The sequence below is a fragment of the Musa acuminata genome, chromosome BXJ3-6, assembly GCF_036884655.1.
Source record: "Musa acuminata AAA Group cultivar baxijiao chromosome BXJ3-6, Cavendish_Baxijiao_AAA, whole genome shotgun sequence".
Lineage (NCBI taxonomy): Eukaryota > Viridiplantae > Streptophyta > Magnoliopsida > Zingiberales > Musaceae > Musa > Musa acuminata.
Window position 1 is genome coordinate 38306293 of NC_088354.1, and position 12000 is coordinate 38318292.

The 12000-nt window shown below is 39.5% G+C and overlaps 2 protein-coding genes across 2 annotated transcripts; one reads left to right on the forward strand and one right to left on the reverse strand.

The window, feature by feature from the left end:
* Positions 1–569: 569 nt before the first annotated feature.
* On the forward strand, positions 570–3670 carry LOC135640563 (ras-related protein Rab11D-like). The gene is made up of 2 exons (XM_065155104.1): positions 570–920; positions 3117–3670. The coding sequence occupies exons 1-2, from the start codon at positions 700–702 to the stop codon at positions 3550–3552; spliced, it is 657 nt and encodes a 218-aa protein (XP_065011176.1). The 5' UTR covers positions 570–699; the 3' UTR covers positions 3553–3670.
* Positions 3671–6558: 2888 nt separating this feature from the next.
* LOC135640562 (chaperone protein dnaJ C76, chloroplastic-like) lies at positions 6559–11942 on the reverse strand. The gene is made up of 9 exons (XM_065155102.1): positions 11602–11942; positions 10982–11110; positions 10757–10886; positions 10408–10528; positions 9359–9440; positions 8932–8985; positions 8405–8443; positions 7649–7745; positions 6559–6920 (listed from the first exon to the last, which is right to left on the reverse strand). The coding sequence occupies exons 1-9, from the start codon at positions 11836–11838 to the stop codon at positions 6787–6789; spliced, it is 1023 nt and encodes a 340-aa protein (XP_065011174.1). The 5' UTR covers positions 11839–11942; the 3' UTR covers positions 6559–6786.
* Between the last annotated feature and the right edge of the window lie 58 nt (positions 11943–12000).

A 12000-nucleotide genomic window follows, 5' to 3' on the forward strand; every position in this document is an offset into this window, starting at 1 on the left:
ATACCATTGAGTTATGGACTTGTATTAATCAATCTTGTATCTACTAAATTCATTTATAAAAAATTGAGGGCTCAAAATTTTACCTGATAGTGTTAGCTAGGTTGTTTGGTGAAAATTTTATCAGATGATTATAAAATTTTAGATAATAGTTAATGTCTTCATCATTTATCCTTTGCAAAGAAAAAATAAATATTTTATGTCCTTTGAAAAAATAAAAGAAATGTTGCTCCCTATATATATATATATATATATTCATCCTATTTATATATCTCTCTAAATCGTTGATGAGGTCGTTGTAATATGACATCGTGTGGCTGTACGTGTCCTGAGATCCATCCACTCATCGTCGTCCTCATCGCAATTGGCAGACCCGACCCAGGTGCGCGTACCCAATCATTAAACCATGAGGCCTCGGAAGGGATTTTGTGAATGCGTGATCGGCATCAAACCTTGGGCCCATAAGGGGCCCGATAAGGATCGAATGGGAAGGTAGGTGGCTGTGCGGGTAAACTGCAAATTAATAAGAAAAGCAGCGTTTCATAATTAGAGCTCCATCTTCGTCACTGCGTCCTACTCAACTTCTTGCCCTCCTCCGCGACAGTCGTCGAATCTTCCTCCTCCTCTATCCTTTCAAAACTATAACTAGTGCGCGCGAGCTTGTCCTTGCACGGAGGAGTTGAGAGGGAGAGGGAGAGAGAGATGGCGGGGTCCTGGGCGGAGGACGACTACGACTACCTGTTCAAGTTGGTGCTGATCGGGGACTCCGGGGTGGGCAAGTCCAACCTCCTCTCCCGCTTCACAAAGAACGAGTTCAACCTCGAGTCCAAGTCCACCATCGGAGTCGAGTTCGCAACCCGCAGCATCTCCGTCGACGGCAAGGTCCTCAAGGCCCAGATTTGGGACACCGCCGGCCAAGAGAGGTGCTTATCTTGTCTCCGTCCTCTCCCCTCTTATCTTGGCCTGAGTGTTGATTTGCTTCTCGGGCTGTGGTAAGGGATTACTTAGGTCTTTAGGGGTGGATCAAAGAAAACCCCCATAGGCGATCTATTCCATGTGGAATTGATTTGATTTTGGTTTTTTGTTTTTTTCCTTGATAGAGATTATTATTTCCTATCTGTTTCTGTTTTTATTTTTTTTACTACTGATAAAGAATTTGAAAGCAAATAATTCATGCCTTGTCAATCATGCCTACATACATAAGCTTGCGCAGCCATATTAAATGGCATCACCACAAATGAAGGGCTTGTTTAGATGCTTTTAAATCTTATTGGTCGGATGAGCTTAATCTTTGGAAGCTCCTCATAAGAGAATCGAACAAAAGGAACAATGTCCCTAAAGGATTAAGATTACCAGTATAGTCACTAAAAGCGTTTTTTATTCTAGAAACAGTGAAGTTGGAGTTTGCATCAATTTAGTACTCTGTCCTTAAAAGACTAAGAAGTTAGGTCACTTACCTTTAAGAACCCTGAATTGGAGGATCGGAATTGCAAATTGAATTGGGCAGCACTGTTCTTAAGCTCTTTCTGGCCTTAATAGCTTCTCTATCCAAAGAGGCTTACAGGAAAGCCAGTACTGGGCTTCCAGAGAGTAGGATAAAATGAATGTATACGTGTCTAGCAATTAGTAGTTCTTTATCGAGTATCCATGTGGTTCATTCGGAAGCAGAATATGAGAAATTAGAGGTATGAGACAGTTGCATAAATATAATTTTAACAAGGTAATAATTTTATATTTTCTGTAGACTCTGACTGTGGTCCAGTATATCAAATTTAAGAAAAAAAGATGTGGCAGTCCCTCCTAGATTCTTGAAATGAGCACCAAATATTAGGAGAATGAAAGTGCAATGTCCGGAGGATTACACTTTTAGAGGAGCAAAGCAAAGTCTTGGAATAAACAGGCAACACACAATCAATTAAACAGTATGAAAATATTTAAATACTAAATAGTCTGATATAAGAAAACTGCAATCAGTTTTCGGTGTTCTTCTAATATTGGTTTATACATGATGTCTGGCATCTACTAGGCTTTCTACAAAATGGACATTCAATTATTCATCTCTTTCAATTGCTTTTGTCCTCAATGTTAACATGTTTATAATGTGATAAAGGTGGCAACATGTTTGTCCTTAGAGCATTGTTGAGTGTACTTGGTCATATTGACTTCATGACCACTTCTTCGGTGAAGATCTTCATGGATAATGGAGTTTCTTTTATGTTGTTTCATAAAGTTAACTATTGTGTTTTTATATGATAGTATATTTCTTTTTTTTCTTCCCAACATAGGAAGATTCTTATTTCAAGCAAGGTACTCTAACCTTTGTATCCAGATTTAAGCATTTAGTTGCTTTGCCTTTTGTCTATCAGAGAAATCCTTCGCCTTCTCTGATGATATCGATGTGTCAGAATATGCTAAATTTAAGTTTAGTGTCTTCTAAGATTTAGACTAGGATTAAAAGGATTCCATTTTCTCATCACCAGTCTACCATTGTCAATGGCCCTCTCTCTGTAGCATCGTGTAGGAGCAAATATCTAACAATATCATTCATGTTCATAGTTGGCAGTTGTATGCTTTCAAATTACAGAGCTTTGTCGGAATACTGCAAATTGCAATCCTTTATCAAGATTATAGAATAATGTTAAAATGATTTGTTTTTTGCCATAACCTGATAAAACTTGCTTTTGAATCATGAAATCTTCACTGGGGAGGTCAAGTTCTTTTCTCTGCTAGCATATGATGTATTTATTGAAGCTTACGCCTTTCACTTGCGTAACTACGAGAAGAGTATATCATTAAGCTTTTCTCCAAAATGTGCTTGTCAGTTAGGTAGATTCAGTTGTTCAACTCATGGTAAGCCTAATTATAACTTGTGCTAAATTTTGCACAGAAGATAAAAAAGATACATGAATGTGTAAACTACCACCGGTCACAATGTGGTAAAATATTGACATGCAAAAATTTTGTAGATGGATGCTATGATATAACCTGAGAATAATACCATGGCACTTGAAACTGTCTGATCTGACATAAGCTGAGAGCCATATGTCCTGTGGTAATTGGTGCAATTCTAGCTGAAATCTTGTGCAATTCATGTTGGTTAATCTGACATAAAATTGCAGGTACCGTGCCATAACAAGTGCTTACTACCGTGGAGCCGTGGGTGCATTGCTTGTTTATGATGTCACTAGGCGCGCCACATTTGAGAATGTTTCGCGTTGGTTGAGGGAGTTGAAGGACCACACGGATCCTAACATAGTTGTCATGCTGATCGGGAACAAGTCAGATCTCCGTCACCTTGTTGCTGTTCCAACTGAAGATGGCAAGGGTTATGCGGAGAGAGAATCCTTATATTTTATGGAAACATCTGCACTGGAAGCAACAAATGTAGACAATGCATTTGCAGAAGTCCTGACTCAGATTTACCGAATTGTCAGCAAGAGAGCAGTCGAGGCAGGTGATGATGCAGCATCTTCTTCTGTTCCTAGTAAAGGTGAGAGAATAAATGTGAAAGATGATGCTTCTACACAGAAGAAACTTGGTTGCTGTTCAACTTAGGTAATGTTGATGTTTGCTTAATGGTTTCTCCTTTTTGTGTAATATTTGAGTTCCTTTATCTTCTTTTGAAATTAACAATTCTGGATCTGAATTTGGACTGTCTGATGTTTTGTTATCATGGTATTTGTCACTGAAATCCAATAGACCAATTGCTAAGACCAAAGGCTTTGCTATGATGCAAATTAGACTGCACCAAATAAGCAAACAACTGTGCTTGTTTTTATTGTAGGAATACAGATATACAAAGTGCCTACTTTTTTGGTTTTTGGTATTCATGATAAAATTTAAAGCATCAATAACTATGTTACTAATGGAATTGACCAATTATATACAGTTTATTTTTTTCTTATAGCATGTGGTTTACTAGTAGAATGTGGTCAGTTAGTAGGCATGATCAGTGTTCAATCCGAATCCAAATCCAAATCCAAATCGAAACGGCCTCGCAGTTGGTTCAGCACTGAATCGGAATTGAGCTTGGACGGTTCGATTTCGATTTGAACCCATCAAATTTAGAATCCAAATTAAAAGAAAATAAATGGTCAATGATCAAAATTGATCGTTGATCAATGCTTTATCCTAGGTTGCAAATGATCAATTTGCTCGGTCTATAGTATTTTTCAAAGGTATTTTGGTTATTTTTAATTTAAAAATATATATATATAATAAATTTATCAAAAATTTATATATTTATTTTTATGCTATTTTGTGTATGTAAATACATTCGCTTTTCAAAATGGAACTATATATATATATATATATATATATATATATATATATATATATATAACAGAATCCGAACCACTTAATTCGGAACTGAGGACTCGAATTGTTGGGATCCGATTCGATTCCGGTCCCCACGAAAGGTTACGACTTAGGAACGACAAAAGCAACGACTGTCGGGAGGAGGTAAAAAACAAAAGGAGCAGCAAAAGACGAAGCAGAAGCAAAACTTTGGTAGCGTCTTCAGGCAGGATGAATGTGACCACCTCTACTCCTTCTTCGAGTGTGGAGGCGAATGGCAGGGCAAATCTCCTTTGGCAAGCACAGCGGAAGCACGAGGCGGTCCCAATGCCTGGCTTTCCTGCCACAGGAGAACTGCCCTGCGATTCTTAAGCCTCACAGGTTCATCTCTGCTCCTCCTCCTCCGCGTTGCCATGCCTTGGCATCATGCTCCGCCGCGAGACGCATTTATAGCGTCTTGCAGAGACCCCGACACATACGGACGTGCGTGGATATGCCATTGGGATATGCCAACTGGGAAGATGGAAGTATTCTCGAGGAGCTTTCTTCGTCCCAATCTAGTCTTTTTCTCTTTTCTCTCCTTTACCTTTCCAATGGTATCCTCATCCTCTCACCACCACTTTGGACGAGCAGCAGTTCTTCTTCTTCACCATCTCCAAATGTGGTTTCTGTTTCTTCCCATCTTCTGATCAATCCATGGGATCCGTAAAACCTTAGCTTTTTCGCTTTGATGTGTATTCAGATGAACGGGTTATCGGAACTACGTAATATGCATTCTACGTATATTTTGTTACTCCCTTAGCAATCTGCAGGCAAGAAAATGGTGATGTCGACACAAGCATCGCTGCTCGAAGGAATCACCTTTCTTTCCTTGTCACGACAGCCATGGATGAGACCACCAGATTTTATGCCGCAGATATGTACGTAGAGAGAGGATCATTCCCTGGATCTCCTCCATATGCTCTTCCTCGTCGTGTCTCCCCCCCTCTTCTTGGTACCAAAAGGTGCATGTCACAGGGAAGACTTAGCGCCCTTCGACCTTCTCTGCCTTGAAAGGTCACTGATGCATCGTGCATGGCGGAAGCTTGACCGGCAAAGGTTACCTCCTTGCACGCTCTTTCTTCGCCATGCACTATGTATACCAGTCATGAATACATATGAGCACATCGGAACGCCAGAATATATTGGACAGCAAAACGTAATAGGTCGTATAATCTTGCAGGTTCTGATCATCAAAAGATGGCACAAAGTTTTAGTTCACCAAACAATGGGCATCTGCTTTATTATTTTCATGGAAGCAGCTTTAATTGTAGGCGAAGGAATATGCGGCATTTATCCAAAGGTTTCTGTCCGTGGGAGTGACCATAAATAGTGATCGTAAGCACATCATGGACGTCGGGGTGTGCTTGAGATGGGCGACCAAGTGCGAAGGGTGCATCACTGGGCACTCTCTTCTTTGGCAGTGGCAACAGCGCCGGCTTCCATGGGACGTACCGGTGCAGCTGAGCCCACTGCCAAAGGAGATTTGCCCAGTCATTCATTCACCTTCGCTACCTACTTCTTTCAACACACACACACACACACACACACTCTCTCTCTCTCTCTCTCTCTCTCCGCGCCATGGACGCACACATAGCATTCTCCTCCTGCACACCTGTCAGCGCAACGAGGAGAGAGAGAGAGAGAGAGAGAGAGAGATCGTCTCTCAAACAATGCAGCATTTTCAGAGATTAGACATGAGAAGTTCGACTAATTATTTGGGTGTTCTTTTTCTTGTTGCATGAGACAGGGAGGGTTAAGAATCAAGTGTATTGAGCAGCAAGTGCGACCATATACATCCACTGTTGTCAGATATAGTGAGTGCTATGCAGGGTCGAGCTTCCGCGTAGAGGAATCACCCAACATCTCAAATGGCAATGGAATCGACGGGAGCTGTAAAGCAAAGAACATGCTTTCGAATCTTCCTCTCTGCTGCTTTTTGACGATGACTCGAGGAAGGCGTAGAGGCGATGCCAACCGATCTCGACTTTGTGACAGGCAACGTAGCAGATCGATGGCCACCAATTCCTTATCAGTGTCACACGTAAGGAAATGGGTGATCACTGGCCATCCATCAGCTGGTAGCTGTTGCACTTATCATCAATGGGAACAGTAATTTTTCCCTTCCATCATACACACAGTGCAGCAAATATTTCGGCTCTGTCAAGCCATCTTTCTTATTATTTTTCCCTTTAACCATTCAATAGATCCAAAGGACAAAATAAATGAAAAGAAGATGCATTCTGTATTATTTCTTTGTATAGAATCAGTATGGTAAATATGATACATGTTGGAGAATGTGATGCCACTCATCTGCTTGTGGTCTTGAAAGATATGTTGTCCACCAGGTGAAGGATTTATATATTTGAAGGACAAGTGAGAGAAATGATCGATTTGAAGGGCTCTCAACACATACATGATTGTACATTGCAGAAGGAACTACATGTTCTCTCTTCAGGATTCCTTGCTAGAAATTGTCTCTGGAAGTTTGTACGTCGGAGGTCGATCGGCTCCCCTTCTCGAATATTCTCTCCACCTTCTGGCTGCCGCTGCAGCTCTCTTGGCTCTCTCCTTCACTGCTGCTTCCTCTGTAGGGAAGTGCATGATTGATAAGTCCACCATAGAGTGCAAGCAGTTTTATGAATGACAATTAACATGAATATTAAACCAACACCGACGAAAGAGAACAAATTTAGAAGAAAAGAAGATTTATTTGTGATTAACAAGTTTGCATGAGCAGACAAACATTGTGATTGTCGAATTGCGATGGCAGCACAGCTAAGTTATTGATTATTTTATTTTATCAGCAGACATTACCATGGCAGAAGTTTACCAGATTATGAACTGCAAGGATATATACTAAGGGGTTAATACAACTTCTAGTTTGGTGAACGTAAAAAGTTATGGTCAGTAAGAAAAGTAGCTCCTCTGGATAACAGTTTTGTCATAAATAACAGGAAATTAAACCTGACCTGCACCCTTAAAAATAAAGAACTAACTACACTCTAGAAGCAAAGAGCATCAAACCATATATGGATTGGAACCTCGATGTGTTTTGACGTACTTGGTTTCTACTCAATGAAACCTGTCAACTATAGTTATGATACAGAGAGTTTGAGATGGTATTGGATCGTAGAATACTAGTCGCCTTAACAAGCAAGAATCGGTAGCCCAGCTGATGGAGTTGCTTATGTTGAAAGATTAAAAAACAAGTGGAAATGAAGTTTAGGACTACATAAACATGTGGATTGACAAGCAACAAAAGAACAGGCAAGCAAAGCAAGATAAATTTGACTATATTAGTTTTGAACAATACCTGTACTTGGGTAATTCTTTGGCACCCCCCAAATATTACTCCAAGACCCACTCTTATCGCTCTCTCTCTGTTTCGTTACCCGTATCTTAGCCTTTTCCTGAGAGTCAGAAGAGAGAATTGATGCAATGCAAGTAGTATGGGAAAGTTATTATGCAGACTTTCATTACAAACTATAAGATTGGAAGCAAAAAGACAAGGTGTGTGGCATAGATGCAATGGTTAATGCTTAATTTTCAGCTATATAGAGTAACAATTCACATGAAAAGAGAAATGTGCATCAGTCACGGACACAACCGACCCAAGTGATTCTAGGTCATGTTGAATTCAAACTTTCTGAATACATCTCTTTATAAAGGAAGGCATTCATAGGAAACATCTACTGACACCTCATTTGTTGAAGGGGTGCAAAGAAAAGCAGCAGATATGGACTTTCCGAAAAGAAGTAAAACCATAGAAAACAATCAAAGATGACAAAAGGACTTGGCTCTTTCTTGAGGATCGACAAGCCTAAATTAAAAATAAACCCAGGAAGCCACACCCTAGACACAATTTTATAAGAGCATACCATCCAAGGGAATTACATCTATGAGATAATCCAAATTCTACTCCCTCCAGATTCACAAAGTATCCAAGAAGGAATTCAATTAACAAGAATGAACTCTGAGAATGTCAAAAGACAAAGGAATAGGTATACAAGTCATGGAATTTGAAATTCCATGGGCTACAAAGACTATTTAAAGAGCTGATGAACCTTACCAACACTTTTGCTTGGCGCTTATCCCATCGTGTACTTGCCTGCAACATACAAAACGAATACATGTCAGAATATATGAGAACAAGAGACATATGGTAACAATTAACAATTTCCAATATAGACTTTGTTTTTAGTTGATGCTATTGTAGTATTTCTTAAAAAAAAAAAACTTTGTTAGGAAAGGCAAGTCAATTTAGACTAATGGTGTCAGGAGAGAGAAAAAGACCTAAGAAGACTTATTAGAAACAATAAGGAATTTAAAGACACCAAGTTTGACTAGTGATTACCCTCATTATTAAATTTAACGGTGGAAGCGACCTGTGCCTGAAATTATCCACACAGCTAACACAAGATGGATGGGGTCTACAACTTGTTGCTATTGTTCTAAGGATTGTCATTACAGGAAAAGAGAGACAGTACTTTTTGTGTTGTCAATAGTAACACACTACATATTAGAAACACAGAACAACTGACATAAGTAATCATATGGTAAAAAGTTGCAGTACAAATTAGCACAATTCTTTATTACCATTCTGAACACATCAGTGGATGAGCTCCCCATTCCAGCAAGCATAAGCCCCACCTGCTCAAATCGAAACCAGTTTGTCACCAATAAAGTCAAACCTCTGAGTTTGGATCATAGCATTTTGATACAATCAACTAAGTTAGTAAATGGATATGGTTTATTAGTTCATATATGTATATGATAGCATTTTGACATCATATATTTATAAGTTCATTTTCATCCGCCAAGTCTTATTTATAATAGAACTGTGTGAATAAGACTCAATCCAGTATGTTCAATACAAAGTAAATATTCTGAAAATACATAGTGAGAACTCAAGGCCGACAATGGAGTAGAAAGATAAATGCCACAGGCTATGAGAAAAATAAGATATATTTCTATCATTTGATCATTTATCTGAGATAGAAGAAATTTAAAAGTTTCATCTTACATTCACTCTCTCCACTCTGCGCATTTCATCTTCAAGGAGGGAAAGCTGTGCAGCAGAAGTCCAGTGAATGCAATCAACTGGACTGAAATAAATATTGATAGTCGAAGTCAATAATATGGCAAAAATCAAAAAGCAAAGTTCAGTTGTAAAATGGACATGTCATACAATAGAAACAGAGTAACAAATCCATAGCATCTCAGTTTATCATGAAGCATGAACTCACAGAAGATGGAAGTTATCAAAAAATGAATTAGATAACCTGAAACACGACAGGAGCAACTTGAAGTTGTCGATGCGAGAATTGTGATATAGCACGGAGTTATAAAAAGTGCTTAAGGTAAAGGAGAAAACAGAAAAAAAACTTATATATTGAATGCTTTTCTACTACTTGTGGATAAAATAGTCCTAGTAGATAAACACACTGTAACAAACTTTGACAACATCATTAGTTGCCAAATGCAGCAAGATTTGTGAAGTATTCTCAAATAAGAATGTGTAATTGCAGAAAGCCAGAAACTTCAATTACTAAAAACATGCCTAATCTATTCAGTGGAAAATAGCATTTCCTGGTAAATCACATGCATTGACAAATTATTCAAAATTTCAAATGAAGGTGATGCTAAATGCCTAAGCTTGGTTTGCCTTCTATAATAGTTTAAGAGCAATTATTCGTGTTTCATCATCATCTCAGACCCTTCTTGGATGAATCATCTCATAACTCCAATGACATGAATGCGCCAATCATCATTCCCATAGATGACAAAAGAACATTTATTCGCACAGTAAAAATAATACATGTGAATCTGAAAACTTAAATGACCGTGGCCTTAAATTGCTAAAATATAAACTTGCAGTCCTTTGATGGCCTCTTCAGTAACCTCGCAAACTGCATTCATTGAATCAAGGCTAGATAATTATATAAAGCATAAGATATTAGAAAAAAATAAACAATACAAATTCATGCTTCAAACTTGCATTGACAATAGAGCCCAAAGCAGTGACAGTCAAACAAATAACATATTCCCATATGTTCCCAATATCTATCTCACCAAGTATCAATTGCTTCTTGAACTAAGTCAGGATTCCCTGATTGGCAGTAAACTCTTGCTCGCCCATACTCTTCCTCAATCTGAAACACATCTGGGGCCGCATTAGCGCAGTTTTTGCACCCTGTTTGTGCAAGAGAAAGAAAAAGAAGTCATAGATGAGTGTGCCATTCGAAAACACTTTACCTATTAGGAGTGACAAAACTAGTCTATATGATTAGAAGCACAAGAAACAAGCACATAATTATGAGAAAAACTCATTCCGACGATAACACATTGTCAGAGGTATAGTGGTATACTATAAAGAACAAACTCTACTTGTAAACGAAACCAGGGAAGGAATATGGCATACCTATGCAACTAAACTCATCAACAAATGCATGATCCTTTGGAGCGCTATCATCCAAGAAAGGATTGATGGCAGTTGTCGTGTATCCATGAATTTCATCATACACCATTCGCTGCACAGGATCACCGAGCACCTGTTCTTCCATCCTTGTTAGTTTACCGAATGATAGCTATAGAGAAGTGAGTATTTGAAGCATCCATTACTTCAGTTTCCAGTTGAAGAACCCACCGCATAGACCTCATTGACGAACATGCAGAAGTTATTAACATCCGGAGCATTCCCACTCAAGTCTGGATGGCATGATTTCATGCAATTGTAATAAGCTTTCTTTATCTGCCGAGGAGTGGCATCTGGCAACTGGTATTCACATAATAGTATCAGCACCAAGATGTAACACATAGAGGAATGAGTTCACATATTATTCTAGTTATAACTTATCCAGTAAAACAATCTACCATCAAAGTTGTACACATTTCAGATACATATAAACCTCATTCTTCCCAATCAGAAAATATGAGTTCTACTTGTAAGATTAGCCCATGTTTCTTGTGGATGATGAAGGATCGATATGGATGCTACATCAGCCCTTATAGTTTCAAGGCGATGCACCCTCGGTTAGCATAGTAATGCAGCATTTCAGCTGGCAAAACTGTTGAAGGATCACTAGCACGGTTTGGTTAGTACATCTTTCTTACCATCTTCATATTCATGAAGAAGAGAGACGATATAGAAGCATAACACTGCTGCAAGGAATCAAGAAATCATATTCCACCCACTCGAATCCATCTCAACGAACGGATCAAAAACCTGAAAGAAAAGTATTGGAATAGAAGGAAAGGATTGGTTACCAGCCCAAGAACCGCGTAGTAATCATCGGCGACATCATCCCGCGAGGAGAAACCCTCGGCAGCCGCCGTCGCTGCGGCGGCGATCCTGAAGTCCCTGTTCTGCCACCGCCGGCTGCACCGACGGTGGTGGCGGTGGGTTCTCGAACGGTCGGCGGCCGCTAGGCTCCGCGTCGGGGACGGCATATTGGGGAAGTCGAGGAGCAAGCCAGCGCGCACCGGCGTGAGCAACTGGGCCATTCTACCGACGAATGGACCCGGTTGTCGAGCCCTTCGCCGGCACGAGTTCTCATTCACTTCATGTTCTCCTTAATTTCCTCCACCTCTCAAAAAAACGTCCGATTTTTCGGTTCTACGGCTTCCCCCCTTTTGATCTTTAAGATATCCTGAGGCCCAGAAGCG

Coding starts and splice junctions, on each gene's coding strand:
- LOC135640563 (XM_065155104.1), top strand. CDS start 700: ATGGCGGGGTCCTGGGCGGAGGACGACTACGACTACCTGTTCAAGTTG. Junction 921..3,116: donor GACACCGCCGGCCAAGAGAG/GTGCTTATCTTG, acceptor ATAAAATTGCAG/GTACCGTGCCATAACAAGTG.
- LOC135640562 (XM_065155102.1), bottom strand. CDS start 11,838: ATGGCCCAGTTGCTCACGCCGGTGCGCGCTGGCTTGCTCCTCGACTTC. Junction 10,887..10,981: donor TCGTCAATGAGGTCTATGCG/GTGGGTTCTTCA, acceptor ATGGAAGAACAG/GTGCTCGGTGATCCTGTGCA. Junction 9,441..10,407: donor CAAGAAGCAATTGATACTTG/GTGAGATAGATA, acceptor TATTTATTTCAG/TCCAGTTGATTGCATTCACT.